Source organism: Natrix helvetica (assembly GCF_964273705.1).
Source record: "Natrix helvetica genome assembly, chromosome: 5".
Classification (NCBI taxonomy): domain Eukaryota; kingdom Metazoa; phylum Chordata; class Lepidosauria; order Squamata; family Natricidae; genus Natrix; species Natrix helvetica.
In genome coordinates, this window is record NC_138551.1 from 106,069,717 (window position 1) to 106,090,565 (window position 20,849).

Here is a 20,849-nt window from a genome sequence, read left to right on the forward strand (position 1 = left end):
AACACTCAAGTAAACCCAATGGGTAGGAAAGACACCTTAGAAATACAACCTAGCTGCATTATTTTACAGGAGGGAAGCTTTAAAATCTGGTTGGCCAAACAAAAGGCAACCAAGCAAAGCTGTGGACCTGCAGCTTCTTGGAAAGCACCCAGATGCAGCACCCAACGAAGGAGAAGCTAAGCCCTCCTGGCCCAAGATCAACCCATTTGGGTTAGACTGTATTAAACGAGGGCTTTGGCTCTTTGGTTTCATGACTGAAACAGCCCCCACCCCTTTCCAAGGACGAAGACCCTTCAGCACAGCAACTGAGGTGGTGACGGGCGCAGGATAACTCTAAGGCAGGCATGTCCAAACTCTGCCCTGGGGGGGGGGCAATTGCGGCCCGTTTTCAAATTTTGAGTGGCCCGCAGCCTCTTCTCCCCGCTGGCTCAGCTTGTCACTCATCCCCGCCGGCTGGCGTTTTTTCCTTCACTGCACATTGTTAATGTTTCAAAGAATGTCAGGCTGAATGGAAGAAATTTCCATCTCACCAAATCTGGCCCTCCTTGCACCATCCACCCAGCACTCCTCCCCCCCCCCCCCCCCCCCGCAGCTCTGGGACTCCAAAGAAAGGTGTGCGTGTGCGTGTGCGTGTTTCAAACGCTGAGAGCAGGGAAGTCTTGGAGAGGATGACAGAGAGGCCCAAGTGAAACAGGGGAGGTACAAATGCGAATGGTTATCTATCCAAGATAGAGATGGACTTTGCCCAAGATTTAAGCCACAGAATGACCCTCTGCAGGATACAGAGATCCAATGGATTTTCTTCAAGTGTTTTTCCATGCAATCTAATTGTCCTGTAAAAAAAAGCGTGCAAGATACCCAGATGGTTTTCATTATACAGCAGCAGGAATCGAGTGCTTGGGGGAAGATTGGCGACCACGTTAAAAAGACAATGGTTTGTGACGGCAGCTTTAAAGAGGAACTTTAATGTTATATTACACCTTTTTTGACACTCCTATGGCACTGGAGACAAGCATTCACTTCAGTCTGTTTTCTTATTTCAGCAGCCCAATGAGTGGCCATCACTTGTCCAAACCTTAACACCACACGGGAAAAACTGTTTGATTGGATCACGATATCTCTAGCTTGCCGGGATCTACTTTCTGTTTGCAGGTGGCCATGCAGGACCATGGGAGGAGGAAGCCAGGCTCCCCCGTCTCAAAGGGCTTATCTGCCTGCCCACCAGCAGGTCCCTACGCCTTCCTGCCAGCCAAAGCAACTGAAATAACCAACCGGCCAACCAAAGCTGAAGTCTAGCATTACGTCCAAACCAAGGGGCCTGCTCTCACATTTACACATCATAAACCCATTTCCTCTGGTCCTTTCATGCAGGGATGGACAAACTCTTGACTTTCAGAGGAAGCCACACTTAAAGTGGGGGAAATAGGAAGGAGATGGTCGTATTTCTGGCACTGTCCCGTGCCCCACCCCACTCCACCCCCTGGACTTGGATTCATATATGCTTAAACCATGTGAAACGGATTTTGGAACACATGCTAAACCTTTTATGTTTTTTATCTTATAGCCGTGATGGTTCGCCATCACGCATGTGGTACACAGAGGTGGCACGCGGAGCCATATCTGCCGGCACTTGAGACGTCAGCTCCAGCGCGCATGCATGTGCCGGCCAGCTGATTTTCGGCCTTCTGGTGGATGGGAGAGGCCATTTTCATCCTCCCCAGGTTTCAGGAAAGCGTCCGGAGCCTGGGGAGGGGCAAAAACGGCCTCTCCCAACCCCCTGCCAAGGAAATACCAAGCTCATCTTGGAGGTGAACAGTGCGGCGTGGGGGTGGATTGTGCGCATATGCACGGGGGGGGGGGGCAGGGCTTTGCATTAAATGTGTATACTATTACGCATTAAATGTGCGCTCGCATTTTTGGCACCCAACAACAAAAGGGTTAGCCATCACTGTCTTATAGTATTGGGGAGAGGAGCCATGCACTGATTTTCAGGCATTAAAGACTTATTTTAGGATATACTATATATATTTTCCCAGGAAAGGCAGTATGTTAAAAATGCACCTCTTTAGGGGATCTGAGCCGAGTGCCAATATATTTGATAACGATTTTAAACACTGTGCAAATTAAACCCAAGTCTGGCTCCTTAAAGTGACCCCCAAAATACTTTAATACAATTATCTGCTTCTAAAAGCCAAAAACAGTCAGCAGAAAATGTTGAAGGAGTCCAAATTGGTTAAGATGCTGGACTTGTCAGCTGGAAAGGCAACAGCCCAGGTTCGAGTCCTGAGAGGGTGACCTCCCATTACTCACCCCGGCTCCTGCACTTCGAAAGCATGCAAATGCGAGTAGATAAATAGGTACCAAGGTAACAGCTTCATGCTGGCCACAGGATGACAGAAGCATCTCTCAGACGACACAGCCTTCATCAGCTGAGAATCGGAGACAAAGCACCTCCCATTTCGAGTCGGTCATGACTAGGCAGGGGGAAACTTTAGAGCTCTTTCAACCTGTGCTTAAAGCACCCAAACAAAAATGAAGAAGAAGCAGCCGTGCTCAACGAATTTGAAGGGATTATGCCCGAAGTGTCAAACTCGATTTCATTGAGGGAGGCATCAAGGTTGTGCTTGACCTCAGGGTGGGCATGGCCAGCTTGATGTCACTCCTGTCGGGGATGCCTGTGGTGGCCCAAGTGCTCTGCCAGCAAAAACAGGCTCCTGAACTCAGTTTTCGGCTGCCACAGACTCCTACAACCCTCTGCCAGTGAAAATGGGTTGTAGGAGGCTGCAGCAGCCGAAAACGGAGTTCGGGAGCCTGTTTTTGCTGGCAGCACCACCGCGGGCCGGTCCGTCACTGTTTCCAGGTGACCCCATGGACCAGATCTAAGTACCATGTGGGCCGGATCTGGCCCCCAGCTCTTGAGTCTGACACCCCTGGATTATGCCTTCAATGCCGACTTTCCATTTCATGAAGAAAAACATGAAACCGTACCAATGTTTTAAGTCAGATGTTTTAAGCCTGGGCTTCAACAGTATGTTTAGGCATGACAAAAATACAGAACTGCCTCCTGCTTCGTCCTCTCTTAAGCACCTGAGTGAGGAGACTTTTCAAAGTTAGCAAGCAGGAACCTCAAGAAAGGGGGGGAAAAGAGACTCCGTTCCACTGCAAAGTGAAACAAACCATTTATTTGTGCTAAATGAATTGAAAGAATGTATTCCAGAATACATTTCTTTATACATTGTACCGGCTTATGCTGCTAAATACGCATTTGCTATTGTCACCTAACTTTCTCTTGATCCTTTTCTACCAAGCAATACAACACTTTTGGCTGTTTACCATAGGCTGCTATAAATGAGCACCTCCCTTCAGCTTTAATTTTTCTTCTTCCAAAAGCCTAACGTCGCGGTTTAAACTTTCAGAGAGGAAGGGCCCCACCATTAAAATAGTTTAAACAAGGGGGGAAATCAGGCTTTTTTTTTTTTTTCATAAAAACTGCTTTCCTACAGCAGAAAAATCAGAGAACAGCTGTAGATGGCTCCAAGCATTATAATGAATCAGCAGGATGGGCTTTACAAGGGAGGGAGGTAGGGGGGGAGGCAGGGAGGGGGGGAAGAAGGGAAGGAAGGAAGGAGGGAGGGGGAGAGAGAAGGAAGGAAAGAAGGGAGGGAGAGAGAGAAGGAAGAAGGGAAGGAGGGAGGGAGGGAAGGAAAGAAAAAGGAAGGGAGAGAGAGAAGGAAGAAGGGAGGGAAGGAAGGAAGAAGGGAGGGAGAGAAGGAAGGAAGGAGAGAGGCAAGGAGGGAGCGAGGGGGGGAGATCCATACGTCTTACAGGGTCTGACATTTCAGACAGTACCAACACACTGGATAAATGGGGTGGGCTGCACATGTATGCTTTACTTGAGTCTGGAAATTAAGGGACACAATTCGAGAGACGAGGCGTCGGGCTTTCACTTTCGCACTAAAAGCTGTACTGAAATGTAGAGCTGATTTGCCGTATGCGCTGGAAACTCCCACCGTCATACCTGGGAGCTGGTAACGCAGAGCCCCTGCCTTAGTCGCAGAACGCAAGGGGTTGGGAAGAACCAGAGAGAACTTTCCCTTTTGTATCTCAGAAAGGAGGAAGCGGGGGGGGGGGAGGGAGGGGGTGTTAAAGGAGAGGCTCTACAGGGAGCTCAGCAAAACAGAAGGCCGCAATACCCAACGCAGGCGCTGGTGTGTCAGCCGCGGCAGGCGCATACATGGATGCTCCCCTGTCGACACTGATGGGGTCGGGGGTTGGGGTTAGCTTGCTTCAGATGGATGTGGCAGATCTCACCCCGATGGCTGAGTTTTGGAGGAACCGAGAGAGGATTCTTCTTGCGCAGACGGGGGGCCCCCCCGGGTGGGGGGGATGCTCAGGCACCGCTGCCCACCCCCTTCCCTGGAAGGAAGCGCCTCGGATGCGGGGCAGGCGCTAACGCCGGAGGAGGTCCTTGGGCAAACTGGTACAACACAATGAAACGGTGAAGCCTCGACAACTTCAGTGCAAGTCAAGTCAACTCTAAATTGACTGTGGTTTAAGCCTTTGGCTTGTAGTAAACTGCTCCGGGGGATGAGTCCAACTCTGAAGGCAGGAACACTGGCCGGGGCACTAAGGCTGAGTGGAGGGCTGGAAAGGAGCCGGCTGGGGAGGCGGAGGGGGAGGCGGGGGTGCCGAAGGCAGTGGGGTCTGCGTGTTCGGAGAGGGAGGGGGCGTGGGGCGCTTGAACTTGTCCGGGCTGTTGCTTCTTCGCGGCAAAGGCCTCTGCAGGAGGAAAGAAACAAGGGCTGGGATAAGGACAACCAAATGCGGAGAGATGCCCCCATGCTGGGAGAGCCAGTGCCAGCCGGGAATCCTGGCAGCCCTACTCCGAGGCTCACCCCCAGCAGGCCAAGTCAGGAATTGCTTCCACCGGGGGGGGGGGGGGTTGCAGCACAGCCTCAACTCTGACTTGCTGAATTCATCACTTCTTTTAGAAGGGGCACAGACATTTTCCATCTGACCCTTGTCCCTCGCTACCCCTACGGTTATGACTTCCAGCCATGTTCTCTGCAACTGAAATCTGGCTGGAGCGCTCCTTAAAACCTTGCCTCTGTAGAGAGGGCTGGAGGATCCTTCTACGCTGATCTCCTCCTCTGTGCCCCCAACCCACTGCCCCCCCCCGCCCCCGTGGCCTTCCATTCCGGAAGGTCTGGAGGCAAAGGAAGATAAGGGAGCTGGAGGCAAGAGTGCTAGAGTTGATCACACATGGAGCGGGGGAGGAGATATTAGTTAATAGGGTACATCATTGTGGCAAGGCTTTCAGTTCCTTGTCAAACTCAAAAGTGTTGCCCCAATTCAAAATTACCGTATTTTTCGGAGTATAAGACTCCGAATTTGGATGCGTCTTTAACACTGAATGCAGCCCCACCCACCCACCAGCCCCCACCCTTTGGCCTCTGCCTCCCAACTGTTTGCTGCAAGGAGGCAAATTGCTGGGAGGCAGAGGCAGATTTTTTCCCCCTTGTTTCCCTCCCCAAAACCTAGGTGCGTCTTATAAGCATCTTATACTCTAAAAAATACGGTACTTGCTGAGTAGAAAACCTCATCTGTTGCGACAGCAAAAAGTAGTCCTGATGTCTTTTTGTGATTTTAGAAAACTGGGCAGTGAAAGCTTAATAAACTAACAAAAGACAAGAAAAAATGGAAGATACCATTTATGACAATAAACTGATGGCTGGCCCTGAACCTGAATCAGCCTGGGACGACTCATTTGTTAAGGAGGGGAGACAAGGGGGGGGGGGAAACATTGCAGTTTGTGTTCTTTATGGTTTGGGGGTTTTATGGGCTTGTAGATATTTACAAGTCTTCATGCTCAGGAAAGTCTCTGACCTTTTGTTCTGGAGAAGATGCTAGTGAGAAGTAGCGCAAAAATAGGGCACACAAATGCATAACACAAAGAAAAAGAAGAGCTGCACACACACACACAGTCCAGTTTGTAAACATGGAAAAAATCATCAATCAGGTGCCCAATGCAGCTGATTTGATGATTTTTCCCATGATTACGAACTGGATTTTCAACTTCATTGACTTTAAGATGTAAGGATTCCAACTCCCGGAATTCCCCAGCCATTATGAGCTGAAACCCACCCAACATAAAGTTGCCAAGTTCAAGAAACATTGCTCAAGTTTAAAAAGAGAAACATGGGCTTGGTAGTACCCCAGTCTGAAAAAAACAGGAAGTAGCAAACCCTAGGGCAGGGGTGTCCAAATGTGGGAACTTTAAGAGTTGTGGATTTCAACTCCCACAATTCCCCAGCTGGGCTGGGGAATTGTGGGAGTTGAAGTCCCCAACTCTTAAAAGTTCCCAAGTTTGGACACCCCTGCGCCCTAGGGGGTTAAGGAACTGTAGAGCAGGGCTCTCCTCCCTTGGCAACTTTAAGACTTATGGACTTCAACTCCCAGAATTCCTCAGCCATTCTGGGAATTCTGGGAGTTGAAGTCTACGGGTCTTAGTGTTGCCACACTTGGAAAGCCCAGCCATAGAGACTCACCGTAATGCTGTGGGATGGTCCCATATGCTGCACGTGAAGGCCGGGAGAGTTATAATAAGACATGCCAGCTCTGGTGAGTGAAGTTGGGGGAGTGAAGCCAACGGTATGACTTGTATATGAGAGACCTGCAACCAGAAAGCAAGAAGAGGTGGCGTCACGACCGAGGGAGAGGCAGCAACATGCCCGTCCAAGAGGAAGAAGGAAAGGCAGGGAAGAGGTCTCCAATTTTGTTGACAAGGTATGGGGGCTTCCTGGTCAGGCCAAAAGGGGCAATGCCATTTAAGCGTCTAATTGTATAGTTTGCCCCAACCCAGAAGTTTCAAAGCAGGAAATAAAATGGCCCCCTCTGAATTGGAGATTTAACCCTAGGAGTGGCTGGGTGGTAAAATCTGAATAAAATGAAACTTTAAAAAAATATCTAAGGCCAAGAAAGGATTCTAAAAGGAAACATGTCAAAAAACTATAAAATCTCTTTCTGAGTTACATAAATTTTAACAATGGTTTGTGGTTTCCAACAAATCGCTGAAATAAAAATGCCTAAGCTCTGTTTGTTGACTAATTACATACCCAGATTTCAATATAATCTGTCTGTTTTAACTTCCTGAAGGCTGAAAAGCCTCCACTCACTGGTGCCCATGGAAGATTACTTACATACCCAAGCAAGATACACGTGTGCCAAAGGCAAAAACGCAGAATTTCCCTTATTTCTTACCTGGTGAGATGGGTCTGCTAGAACTTGGAGAAGGTGTGTATGGAATTGGACTTGACACAGTGCGAGGTCTTAATCCTTGCGCAGACATTTCATTAAAGTATCTAATTTAAGACATACAGATCAATTAATTTTAATTTGCCACAAATCTATTTCCTTACTTTAGGCTTCCTTCTAGTTTTTCTGGATGCTTTTCTAAGATTGTGTTTGTATTGTGTTGTGCAATATATGTTCCGGGGATGTGCTTATGCCCAAAGAACACATCAAATTATACATTAAATATATACTATGCATTAAATGTAAATTATGTGAACTGCTAGTGGAAAAAGTAAGGAATCTAGGGGCAGCTCTAGCCGAACTCCAACCTATGCCCAAATCAAACCATATAATGAACAAATAAATCCCAGAGGATTTGGGATTTGACCTTGGAGGAAGACAAATGGAGGTATGTCACACATACAAGGAAACACAATAATCAAAAGAAGCAGCAGCACACACCTAACAAACCCTTGCTGCCCAATCTAACCCAATCAGAAGCAGCCCCATTAAAACTGAGCAACTGAAATTAACAGATTAACAGAGTTGGAAGGGACATTATAGGTCATCTAGTCCAACCCCAACCCCCCCCCCCCCCCCCGCTCAAGCAGAAAACCCTACACCATTTCTGTCAAATGGCAGTCCAATCCCTTCTTAAAGCCTCCAGTGATGAAGCCTCCACAACTTCCGAAGGCAACTTTTGTTCCATTGGTTGATTGTTCTCACTGTCAGAAAATGTCTCTTTATTTCTAGGTTGAATTTCTCCTTGTTCGGTTTCCATCCATTATTCCTTGTCTGGCCTTCAGGTGCCTTGGAAAATAGCTTGACCCCTTCCTCTCTGTGGCAGCCCCTCAAATATTGGAACATTGCTATCCTGTCTCCCCTGGTCCTTCTCTTCACTACACTTGCCATGCCCAGTTCCTGAAACTGTTCATGTTTTAGCCCTAATCATCCTGGTTGCTCTTCTCTGCACTTTTTCTAGAGTCTTAACATCTTTTTATAGTGTGGTGACCAAAACTGGATGCAGTACTCTAGGTGTGGTCTTACTAGGGCTTTATAGAGTGGTATTAGTACCTCACTTGATCATGATTGTATCCCTCTGTTAATACTCAGACCCACAACCTCCCCCTCAAAGAAAACATACAAACACTTAGAAAATAGATATCATCCAATATCACCAAAAAAGTCACATCAACAAACTCACCTGGCATAAACAGAAAAGCACCCCAGACTGCAATACACACACACACCCCAAAAAAGGAAGGCAAGTGTTGGTGATAGGAGATTCTATTCTCAAAGGAACAGAACTAGCCATCTGAAGACCAGACATACAATCTAGGGAGGTATGTTGTCTCCCTGGAGCAAAAATCAACCTAACCAAAATAAATAGGCTCACAAATTACTACCCTTTTCTACTATTACACATAGGGACAAATGACACAAAAAAGGACTTGAAAACATTATTGAGTGATTAAGAGCACTAGGCAAGAAAGTCAAGGACTTAGGCACACAAGTAGTTTTTTTCATCTGTACTGCCAACGAAAGGACAACAAAGAATTCTAGAAGAGAACCACTGGCTAAAGGGTTGGTGTCGCCAAAAATCTTTGGATTTCTGGAGCATGGTCTATACCAGTGTTTCCCAACCTTGGCGACTTTAAGTCCTGTGGACTTCAGCTCCCAGAATTCCCCAGCCAGCTATGCTCCTATGCTCTATGCTGGCTGGGGGATTCTGGGAGTTGAAGTCCACAGGACTTAAAGTCGCCAAGGTTGGGAAACACTGGTCTATACTACCTCCAAGATGGGCTTTTGGCAAGGGATGGGCTGCACCTCACAAAGACTGGGAAGAATGTTTTTGGAAAACAAATGGCTCAACTTATCAGTAGGGCTTTGAACTAAATTTATTTTTTATTTTTTATTTTTTATTGTTTTAATTAGACGAATAACACACACACAAAACACTCTTCAATACAACTGCCAGCTAGCATGTCAATTGGTTACATTTGAGTTCTGTGCATTACTACAATCATTCTTTATACTTCATTCACATTAAATTGTGCATTTTAAATCAAAGACGATACCCAGATTCTCCTTTAGCTACATTTGTTTGAAAGTACTTTTATCAAAAATCATTCGTATTTATATTATTCAATGGATAAACATTTTAACACCGACAACAATCTATGAGAGCTACCACATTCTGTTTATTTATCGCCTAGGATTCCTATTTCTTTCCTCCATCCACCTATACCATTTATCCCATATCTAATAGAATTCTGATTCTTCTTTTCCCTGGATTTCTTTAGTTAATTTGCGGCTTTGAACTAAAATTGAGGGGGGAGGATGACCAATCTTTAGGATAACCAGAACCTAATTCCAAGCAAAAACCCCAAGAAATCAAGTCAAATAATGAAGTAAGGAGGGATGGGAAGGAAGGCAAACTTCAACACCAAATAGGAGACATAGGAAGCATACCCAGAGTCAGGGATAAAGATCTCAAGTGCCTATATACAAATGCACAAAATCTGGGGAACAAACAGGGTGAACTTGAACTATTAATGCATGATGGTAGATATGATATAGTTGGAATAACAGAAACTTGATGGGATGTAACCCATGACTGGAACATACTGATAGAAGAATACAAACTGTTAAAAAAAACAGACCCCATAAAACAGACCCCCATAAAAATAGAACAGCTTGCCTCCAGAAGTTGTGAATGCCCCAACACTGGAAGTCTTTAAGAAGATGTTGGATAGCTATTTGTCTGAAACGGTATAGGGTTTCCTGCCTAGGCAGGGGGTTGGACTAGAAGACCTCCAAGGTCCCTTCCAACTCTACTATTGTATTGTATTGTATTGTAAAGAGGAGGTGGAGTTGCATACTATGTAAAGGACCACTATATTGCTACCAAAACGCATGAAACCAAAGATGAAATCCTCCTAGAATGCATATGGATGAATTTAAAAGAAAAAAAGAATGACATGGCCATAGGTGTATACTATAGGCCACCCAATCGAGCAGAAAAAATAGATGTCCTTTTTGCTAACCAACTAACAAATATATGTAGGAAACACACTACAATAGTAATGGGAGACTTCAATTACCCTGATATCAATTGGAAGACTAATTCTGCACCAAGTGAGAAATTAAATATGTTCCTAACCAACCTAGCTGACAATTTTATTGTCCAAATGGTAGAGGAGCCATACTGGACTTAATGCTTACGAACAGAGAAGAAGTGATAGAAAGAGTTGAAACTGCAGGAACATTGGGTGAGAGTGACCATGTCATACTAGAATTCAACATAATGAAAACACAAGCAATAGAACATAAGGATACCAGAAATTAGAAAAGAGTTGGTTTTAATTAACTCAGAGAGACTTGGGAAAGATTCCTTGGATGAAAATCCTAAAGGGGAAAACAACTCAAGAATCTTGGTAAACTCTAAAAAATATGATCATAAAAGCCCAGACCAGCACAATACCACTGAGAAAGAAAAACAAGAAATCCAAGAAGAAACCAGCATGGTGGCACAAAGATATTTCTGACAAATTGAAAGACGAAAAGGACAAGTAGAAAAAATGGAAAGACACACAACTAAGGGAGAATATCAGCATAGCCAGATTCTGCAAAGATGAAATCAGGAAAGCAAAGGCTCAGAATAAAGACTTGCAACAAAAGTCAAAAATAATTTTAAAAAAAGTTTCTTTCAACATTTAAATAACAAGAAAAAAAATCAAGGAAACAGTCCACTAAAGAGAGAAGCCAGCAAGGAAGTAACAGAAAACAGAGAGAAAGCAGAGCTGCTTAACTCATTCTTTGCATTGGTCTTCACGCAAAAAGAAACTATAGACCAACCTACCAAAAACATAACTTTAAAGGACAGACTAGAAATAAAAGTTAAAATAAGCACAAAAAAAAAAAAAAGTAAGAGAACACCTGTCTGATCTTGATAAATACAAATCACCGGGACTTGAGGGATTACATCCGAGTTCTAAAGGAGCTGGCAGATGTCATCTCAGAAACACTGTACCACATCTTCCAAAACTCCTGGAGCATCGGAGAACTACCAAAGGCTGGAAAAGAGCTGATGTGGTTCCCATCTTCAAAAAAAAAAAAAGGGGGGGGGGGATCATACCCAGGAAACTATAGATCAATCAGCCTAAAATCAATACCTGGGAAGATACTGGAAAAGATAATAAAAAAACAGATCTGCCAACATCTACCATAGAAACAAGTAAAATAATAACTAGCGGTCAGCATGGATTTGTTAAAAACAGATCAAGCCAAACCAATCTTATTGCATTCAACATAGTAACTAAATTAGTAGACCAACAAAATACTATGGATATAAAATAATTAGACTTCAGCAAGGCATTCGACAAAGTAGACCACAACCTACTTCTTGGTAAGCTAGAAAAAAGTGGAATAGATAGCATCACCAGCAGATGGATTCATAACTGGCTGACAAACCATATTCAACGAGTAGTCCTTAATAGGTCTACGCCTACATGAAGGGAAGTAAGCAGTGGGGTACCACGAAGTTCCCTCTTAGGGCCAGTATTCTTCAATATCTTCATAAACGACTTAGATGAGGGAATAGAAGGGGAACTTACCAAATTTGCAGATGATACTAAGCTGGCAGGAATAGATAACACCCTAGAAGATAGGCTCAAAATCCAGATGGATCTTGACAGACTTGAACACTGGGTCCCATCTAACAAAATGAAATTCAATGTAGAAAAAAGTAAAGTCTTACATTTAGGCAAAAAAAACCCAAAAGTACATATATAGACTGGGTGAAACCAGGCTTAATAACAGTAACTGTGAGAGGGATCTTGCAGTCTTAGTGGACAACCAGTTAAATATGAGCCAGCAATGTACAGCAGCAGCTAAAAAAAACCAATGCAATTCTGTTGCATTAACAGAAGGATACAATCAAGATCAAGTGAGGTACTAATACCACTCTATAAAGTCTTAGTAAGACCACACCTAGAGTACTGCATCAAGTTTTAGTCACCACACTATAAAAAAGATGTTCAGACAATAGATAAAGTGCAGAGAAGAGCAACCAGGATGATTAGGGCTAAAACATGAACAGTTGCAGGAACTGAGCATGGCTAGTCTAGTGAAGAGAAGGACCAGGGGAGACATGATAGCAGTTGTCCAATATTTGAGGGGCTGCCACAGAGAGGAGGGGGTCAAGCTATTTTCTAAGGCACCCGAAGGCAGGATAAGGAATAACAGGTGAAACTGAACAAGGAGAGATTCAACCTGGAAATAAGAAGGAATTTTCTGACAGTGAGATCAATCAACCAATGGAACAGCTTACCTTTGGAAGTTGTGGGAGCTTCATCACTGGAGGCTTTCAAGAAGAGATTAGATTGCCATTTGTCAGAAATGGTGTAGGGGTTCTTCCTTTGGGGTGGGGGGGAGTTGGACTAGATCACCTACAAGGTTCCTTCCAACTCTGTTAATCTAATCTAAGATTCTAGGGGAACTTCATGATAAAGTTAGTACAACTGACTAAATAAGAACATTTTTAATCATTTACAAAGATGATTCTAATAAAGCAGGTATTTTAAGGCATATTAAGTATTTTACACAATCACCATAAATACTGCATTACACTTTTACACAAATGTGTAAGGAATGTGGGTAACAAAGCTCATTTCCAAAACGCTTCAGTGCCAAAAGCACAGAATTCTCTCCTGGTGCTGCCAACGGCAACTCATCCAACCTTCTTCAAAGAGAGTTGTCCACTCTTCAGAGGAATTCACTGCAGATTTAACTAAGTTATCCATTCAAACTCACAGGCTGGCCATGCCCGGCTTCACTGCACGACTGTGCTAACTTAAAAGTAACTAAGCTGCCAGCATCTCACCCCTTCCAACCAGCAAAGCTGGTAGACTCCAGATACCAGAAGGGCTCCTCAAAATTAACAAGAGCCATATATATCAAGCAGCAGGAGAATCCCCATCAATCAACCCGGCAGACCTTGCCATCTGGGCAGAAGGATTGAAATAAGAAAGCCAGAACTGCCTCCTGAAAGGGAGGGGCCACCCGGCTGCATCAGGGCCCTGCCCGTCCAACATGGTCCCTGCTTCTGAGGCTGCTGCAGGTCTGTCCCTGCAGAGACCTGGAGTGACCCTGGGCTTCAGGTGAGCCCAAGGCAAGGTATGCTGTCAATTGCAGAAGAGGAAGCAACGGACTTGGAAAAGTCTGTTCCCAGTTGTAGCCCCAGAGCCCTGAACTCCAGAATAAACGAAGGCCAAACCTTTCATCGTCCATTTCCAGACTGGATTCACTTTCAGACAGCTGCCGGCACAAGGCTTCCCTTCGCTCCATCTCCCTCTGCAGTTTCCTTTGGAGCCTCAGGTTCTCCTCCCGCATGTGACGTTCCTCCTCCAGGTACTGGGCCATCTTCTCTGAATCTGGGGTTTCCAGAAATTATTTTTATTTATTTTTTGTTCTCTTACATAGCATTTTAAGTTTACATTCACATAATTGTTGTTATTCTTTACATTGGTCATTCTTCTACATTTGTTATTCCATTTAATAGGTTATAATAGAGTTTGGGTTGCTTTGTTTACCATCCCTTCCTCCTGTTGTAACACCACCTTATTTTCCCTTTCTTTTCTCCCTCCCTCCCTTCTCTACTTTCTTCATTCCTCTTCTCCTTCCCCTTCCTTCTTCCCTTACCTCTCCCCTACTCCTACTCTTCCCCTTCCTACCCTCTCTCCTTCTCTTTCTCTCCCTTCCATCCTCCTCTCCTCACCTCTTTCTTCTTTCCTGAATCTGGGGTTTCAAGGTGGCTGGTTATTAAGCCCATGACTGTGCTTTAGAAGCACCACAGATACTGGCAAACGTTGCGTAACTCAACCCTTAATTCAGCTGAATCAAAGAAGGTGAATACTGAGAGCGGAACAAATCATAGTTTAACCTTAAACTGGCATTGAACTGGCTGCAATTGGAACCATGGTCCATGGTTCCCCAAGGTCAATTCATACCTATCAGAAAGTTGTTGGTTAGATAAAAGTGAGAGTGGTGGTTCCTGGTTCAGACAGGCTTAGCAGCCATCCTCAAAAGCAGCGATCTCCAAACCTGGCAACTTTAAAGACTTGTGGACTTCAAGTCCCATGGTTTGTCTGAGGAATTCTGGGAGCGGAAGTCCACAAATCCACAAGTTGCCAAAGTTTGGAGACCCCTTGCTCAAAAGCGTCAATATTAGCTCTGAAAACCTCAATTGTGGAATGATTCACAATAAACACTTCTTGTCCCAAAGGAGTAACACCACAATTACCAAGCTACCAGGGGCAAGCTTTGAGTTGGGGAGAACATCTACCCCTGGGACAGCAGTCTCTTTCGTGATGGCAGAAATGACAACATAAATGCCACAAAACTTCACAAAGTATAAGGAGAGGGAGAAGGCTCAGGAATTCCAGGCGTTGAAGTCCACAGGTCGGTAAAGTTGCCAATCCCTTCCCTAGAGTTTTGGCCTAAACCAGGGGTGTCCAAACTTGGGGACTTTAAGACTTGTGGACTTCAACTCCATGCTGGCTGGGGAATTCTGGAAGTGAAGTCCACAACTCTTAAAGTTCCCACGTTTGGACACCCCTGGCCTAAACGGAGAGTTGGGGGGACAGAGATAACCCAGAGTGCTGCAGCATGATGGAGGCCCAGAAAGCCGTAAATTGTCCTGGGTCACGTCCCTGTTGCTACAGTCACCCACCAGGCCTTCAAGGACAACTATGGGGCAGACAGAAGATAAGGGTAGAGGCCCACAAGAGGCTCTTGCATTCTAATGCTCCAGGCTAACATTTGCACATTGGCCGCCCGGATTCCCAGACGTCTGTCACGCTTGCTTCCAAGGGACAGCCAAGGACACAGAGATTACAGCCTCTGACCCCTTTTGAAGGGACACACTAATTTTGCACACCTTGCCAACGAGGACTCAGCCTAAAAACAAATGTCTTCTTCATTTCCCTCCGCAAAGGACGTCGATTGCTGCTAAATGCTCTGCCTCAAGAAAGCGAAGTTGAAATATCGCCCCTAATTTCTGCCTAGAAAAAAGGCTGCCAATTTCAACCTAGTCTGAACGCAGACCCACAAATATCCAAGGGCAGAAAGGGGGGAAAAAAAGCTTAACTTTTTACATTCAAAGGCTGGAAGAAATACAATCAGCCAAGATGGCTCCTCTCTTTGCTTTTTCAGTTTGAATCTGAAATTCAGAGCCTCTCCCCCCATTTATTTCCCCATCTTAAGCACAGACTTCAGGATCCTACCAGAGGTGGTATTCAGCCGGTTTGGGCTGCTTCGCCCAAGCCGGTAGTAAAAATCACGGGTGGGCCTGCCCACCTGCCCTGGCTCTATGCTGTCCCATTCAGGCACGTTTTCAAGCAAAAGCACATGCGTGGAAGGCCGAGCGCATGTGTGGGAGCGTGCACTCACATTTCCGAACCGGTAGGTGAAATACTGCCCCTGGATCCTACCCTTACTCCCTACACTTCTTTCTCTGTTGAGACAAAAGCCCTCAAACCACAGGATCCCTCTGATGGGATGTTCGCCAAAGTCACTAACAAACAACAATTGTTTGAGGTTACTCTAGAAAGTTGCTGAGTTTTATTTAGAATTTAAATATCTTGGATTTGAAGCAAGTATTGGAGAACGCAATGTGAATCGTGACTTGATCAAATTCTGAGCATTAAGGTCTCCTTTTCTCTCCCAAAATGAGAGTTTCCCCCAAGACGTGCGCAGGGAAGGTGATCCCACCAGCAGCCCATCTGGATTTCTTCTAGATGTTCAGGGCCCTTCTGGACTGTTCAAATCTCACCACTGGAGCACCAGCTTGGGAGATAAGGAGGAAAAGAGGATAAACTTTGGTAAATTTCTTTACTCTCTCACTACAGAGCCTCCTCCGGTATTTTATGCCTCGGTTGTTGTTCCTTGGAGAAGGTCTCTCCTTTCTTCCATTTTGTGCTGCTTTGTGGCCATGTCGTTGCACGTCTTGGCTCACAACAAAAGGACCATGTGCTCTGTGGGTCCAGAGGATGGCATAATGCTCTTAGATAATATTAAGGCATTAACATCTAAAGTCTTCTTTCTAGAGCAACCAATGTTGCTTTCCGAAACATAATAAAATAATGCAAAAATCAGGCTGTGGCATTTTCACTTCTTTTGAAGAGAGCTTGTCCAAATAGTTGGCAATTCAAATTGAGTTAAACATGGTCAAATGTTCTTCCCCTGCCCCAAAATGTACATTCAGTATTGTCAAGAAAAAGCACAACACTATCGTTTAGCAAAGCAGATTAGAGACTTGCAAAACCACATCTAATCATTTTATGGTGAACTAAAGTAAGGTAAATGACCTGAAACTTGTATTCATCCTACTCAGCAATGGGATTCACTTAGGTTTACCACCGGTTCACAACTGTGAACACGCGCACCTTCCGAGCATGTGTGCGGCCTTCCATGCATGTACTTTGCTGTCGCACGCATTGAAAATGAGGCTACATAGGACGTTTTGGAGCCGGTTCAGGTGGGCGGGGGCGGGCCCACCCGCAGTTCACCGCAGTTCACCGCTACCAGTTCAGGTGAACTGGTCCGAACTGATAATGTTATTGAGTTTGGGTAATGAAATGTCTGCAAGAAAACGAACAAGCTCAAAGAACAGCAAGGAAAACATAGGTTGCAGTACGGACAGTCTGCTGCCTAAAAAACAGCATTCTCCTTCTGAACTTGGCCTGGAAATCCCCCCTTCTGGATCAGGGATCGTTTTACATGACGCAGGAGGCAGCGCAGCCAGATAAGAAGCCGGGACTTACGCTGTAGCTGTGCTGCTCGGAGTTGTTTCTTTAACCTCTCTACCTCATTCTTCAGAAACCTGATATGCCGCATCATATTTTCTGGAGAGTCTATTTCCATGGATATGTCCCTTGGCGATGGAGGGGCAGACACGGGCTGGTCCAGTTTCTCCTGGAGAATTCTGAAATTTTTTTAAAAAATGTTTATATTGGAACTTTTGGCTTCGTTTCTTCGTTGGAATGCATGAACAGAAATCAAGATGATCTGAGATGGGCAATATTCTCTTTTTGGCAAAGGAAGGTAAGCATGGATTGTGCTGAAGAAATTAAATGCCCATAAGTAGGAATGGTGAGAAAGCATTATCTGCCACACCTGTGGGATGTGGGCAACCACTTGACACCTGCCTGGGGATCAATAAGCCCACATGAAGAGGATGGGAAGAGTCAAGACTAAGGCCAAGCCTGATGGCTCCAGATTTCTGATTAACAGGCCAGGCAAGTGGTCATTATACTCCGTGTCCGGGGTGGGAAGGAGGCAGGGATTCCCACCCAGAATTCCCCAAGCGTGAGGTCCATTTTTGCTCCCTTTCCTCTGAACAAGACTGCCTCAGTCTCAGAAGGAAGAGTCGTAGCACCACTTTAATTTTTTTATAGGTTTAGAAAAATTTTAAAAAATAGTTGGGGGAACAAAGGATCACTGTGTGGCCCACCCTTTCGTTGGCTGGCACCCACATCTATGTGTTTGTGGATCCTTCACGTTCTGCTGCTTTTGTGAAATTTTCAGGTTATTTCTGACAAAAATCGGGATTCGGCACAAAGATTTATAAATAGCAGTGGCTAATACTTAATGTGAGACGCATAAAGTAAAGCAGGGGTGTCCAAACTTGGGAACTTTAAGACTTGTGGACTTCAACTCCCAGAATTCCCCAGCCAGCATGGCTGGCTGGGGAATTCTGGGAGTTGAAGTCCACAAGTCTTAAAGTTCCCAAGTTTGGACACCCCTGAAGTGAAGCCTAGTGAATGGGACAGAAAGGGCCCTTTCTAGTGAGCAAGTCTGAAATGCCATGTTACATTTACTCTCTGTAACATAACATAATGTATTTTTCACAGTATAAGACACACCAAGATTTCGAAGAGGTAAATTTAAAAAAAGGTTTTGCACTCTGCAGGCCTCCCAAACCCTCTTCATGCTTTTGTTTTTTTGTGAAAAACGGGGCATGCAGAGAGTTTGAGAGGCCTGCAAAGTGATCCTGGGGGCCAGAGGGGGCAAAAACAGAAAAAAATGGCCCGTTTCTCACTCGTTTTTGCCCTCCCCAGCCCCCAGGAGCACTCTGGAAGCCTAAAGGCTATGCACGGCCATTTTTGCAAAGGGGGCGTGGTTTCGGGAGGCCAAATATGCTGTATTCAGTGTATAAGAAAATCTGCACCCAGATTTTCACTGTCTATTTTGGGGGGAAAAAGGTGATCTTATACTCCAAAAAATACAGTAGTTTACTGTCTCCTTCTTGGTTTTTTATTGCCCCCTGTAATAGCTACATTTCAGGGAGAAGCTGTAAAATCTACATGCCCCCTCCCCCCATGGAGTGAATGATTGGGAGGAGCAAAGGAGAAAATGCACCTTTTTTCAGCTTCAAGTTTGTCCATCCTCTTCCAGAGACGGTTCACGAGGGCTTCCTGTTCTTGTTCAAGTGTGTTTTCCAGATCAATCTTCTCGCGTCTTAGCTAGGAGGCAAAATGTGGCTGGTTCAGAAGGGGCCTCCCCCTTTTCCTAAATTTGAGCTGGACCACAGTTTAAGTCAGCACCAATTCAGGGACACCCAGAAACTGCATTCATATTGCCAACATTTACATTTTAGTCAAAGATCCTTTCTCAACTGCTTGCGCAGTTGAAATAAAACCTTGGGAAAGAAGTGAGAAGGTAAGGAGAGGAAGATGGAAGGGGGAAGGAGAGAAGGAGAGAGGGTAGGAAGGGGAAGGGGGTAGAGAGAAGTAGGTGAGAGGTAAGGGAAGAAGGAAGGAAAAGGAGAGGAGGAAAGAAGAAAGTAGAGAAGGGAGGGAGGGAGAGAAAGGAAGAGAGGAGAGGAGATGAGAGGAGGGAATGAAGAGAGAGAGAAGGAGAGGAAGATGGAAGGGAGAAGAAGAGAAGGATAGAAGAAGAGAGGGTAGGAAGGGGAAGAGGAAGAGAGGAGAGGAGAAGTAAGGGAAGAAGGAAGGGAAAGGAGGAAGGAAGGAAGTAGAGAAGGGAGGAAAGAAAGGGAGAAGAAGACGAGGGATGGTAAATAAAACAACCCGAATGGAATATTACAATTCTATAAATGGAATGACAAATGTATAAGAATTATGAATGTAGAAAAAAGAATAATAATTATGTGAATGTATACTTATAATTGTATATAGAGAACAAAAAATAAAAAGCTATATTTTTTAAAAAAGATATAAATCCTGTTGATCCAGAATCTTGGAAACAGGGGGGGGGGGGAACACTGTTTTAACTAAATATGCTTTTCTTTGTTTATTTAGAGGAAAATAAATGCACCTCCTGGTTTCTTCCTAATTCATTTGCCCAGGTAAAATGAAAGTTACATTCCTGCCAGGTTCAATGGCTGGAGAGGCTAAGGCCGTGCCCTGGAAGTCACCTGGCAAGAGTACCCTGTTGGCTTGGCTGCTCATCTCTGAGATGGGGTGGGGAATTTTGGGATTCCCAGCCTGGCCTGCAGCCTCCTACTCATCTCCCATCCAGTTCTAATCAGCTCCAATCCCGATTAGTTCCCCAGCTCAGCCAAGGTCAACCGGATGCTGCCACCCAGCCAGGCTTCCTCTGTCATCCTGGGATTATTTTTGCTTTGAGGAGTTCAAGGCAAGGCCGGACCTCTTTTTATCCTCCTAGGAGGGAAGGCGTGCTAACCTTAAAGTCACCCAGACAGCTCCACGGTCAAGAGGGGAGTCTTGAACACAGAATTTGGGTCCCAGACTGACCCTATAACAACACAGTGCTTGATGTTATCAATTTAGGCCATTCTCATTCTGGGTAGTGGCGATTTTGCAGGTTTTGGGAAGAGAGCGGGGCTTCAGCCGTCCTTTGTTCCAAATCCCCGCTTCAGGTACAATTTTAAGTCTCACTTGGTTAACTAATCAAAGCATAAATTTTACTTGGTCCCCAAACTGAGCTGCAGCTGGTGGTTTCTGGGAGAGGCTATCAAAGCAAAAGATCTAAGAATGCCAGCTCAAACATCCAGATTAGTGACTTTTGGATTATCTCAGAGCTGGGGGGGGAGGGGGGAAGTTTAATCTTTTGGGGCTGATGAGTGGGTGCTGCCCTCCATCTGTTGGCCAGAGATGACCTCCTGAGCCATTCCTACCACCCATCCCTCTTACAGGCTTCTGGCACCGGTCCAACTCTTTCCCCAGCCTTTCACATAATGGCACATATTGCAGGTGTTTTTAGTCTCTGGGGAAATCCTAAGAAGGAAGGTGAGCTGATCCCGGGATCCTGCTGGGGAGAGCAGAAGGTCCTATTGAAGCGTGGGGCAATTCCCATTCCGTCAGCAGGGCGGCTGAGCTCTCCTGCAGGGCTGGGCTGGGCACTTCTTGTGGGGCTTAGTGGAAAGGAGGGGGCACTGGTCACCAGCCAAGATGGCGAGAAGAGGCAGAAGATCACTTGGGGAAGGGGAGCAGCAGCAGCAGCCCAAGGGAGAAAAGGGCCTGGCCATTTGGCATGAAAGGGCCACAGGATGACTTCTGTAAAGGAGCAAA

At 45.4% G+C, this 20,849-nt stretch overlaps 1 protein-coding gene and 1 long non-coding RNA gene across 2 annotated transcripts in view; one reads left to right on the forward strand and one right to left on the reverse strand.

Moving 5' to 3' along the window:
• LOC309392931 overlaps positions 1-20,849 on the forward strand; it is a 137,778-nt gene that overhangs the window by 60,679 nt on the left and 56,250 nt on the right. The gene's annotated exons all lie outside the window — the stretch shown is intronic.
• CCDC6 (coiled-coil domain containing 6) overlaps positions 3,168-20,849 on the reverse strand; it is a 43,741-nt gene continuing 26,059 nt past the window's right edge. The window contains exons 4-9 of the mRNA XM_081955855.1: positions 18,715-18,818; positions 17,118-17,278; positions 13,571-13,727; positions 7,261-7,361; positions 6,549-6,673; positions 3,168-4,779 (exon numbers count right to left, since the gene is read on the reverse strand). Of these exons, the coding sequence (XP_081811981.1) occupies positions 4,627-4,779; positions 6,549-6,673; positions 7,261-7,361; positions 13,571-13,727; positions 17,118-17,278; positions 18,715-18,818 (801 nt within the window). The 3' untranslated portion in view covers positions 3,168-4,626. The remainder of the gene's footprint in view (positions 4,780-6,548; positions 6,674-7,260; positions 7,362-13,570; positions 13,728-17,117; positions 17,279-18,714; positions 18,819-20,849) is intronic.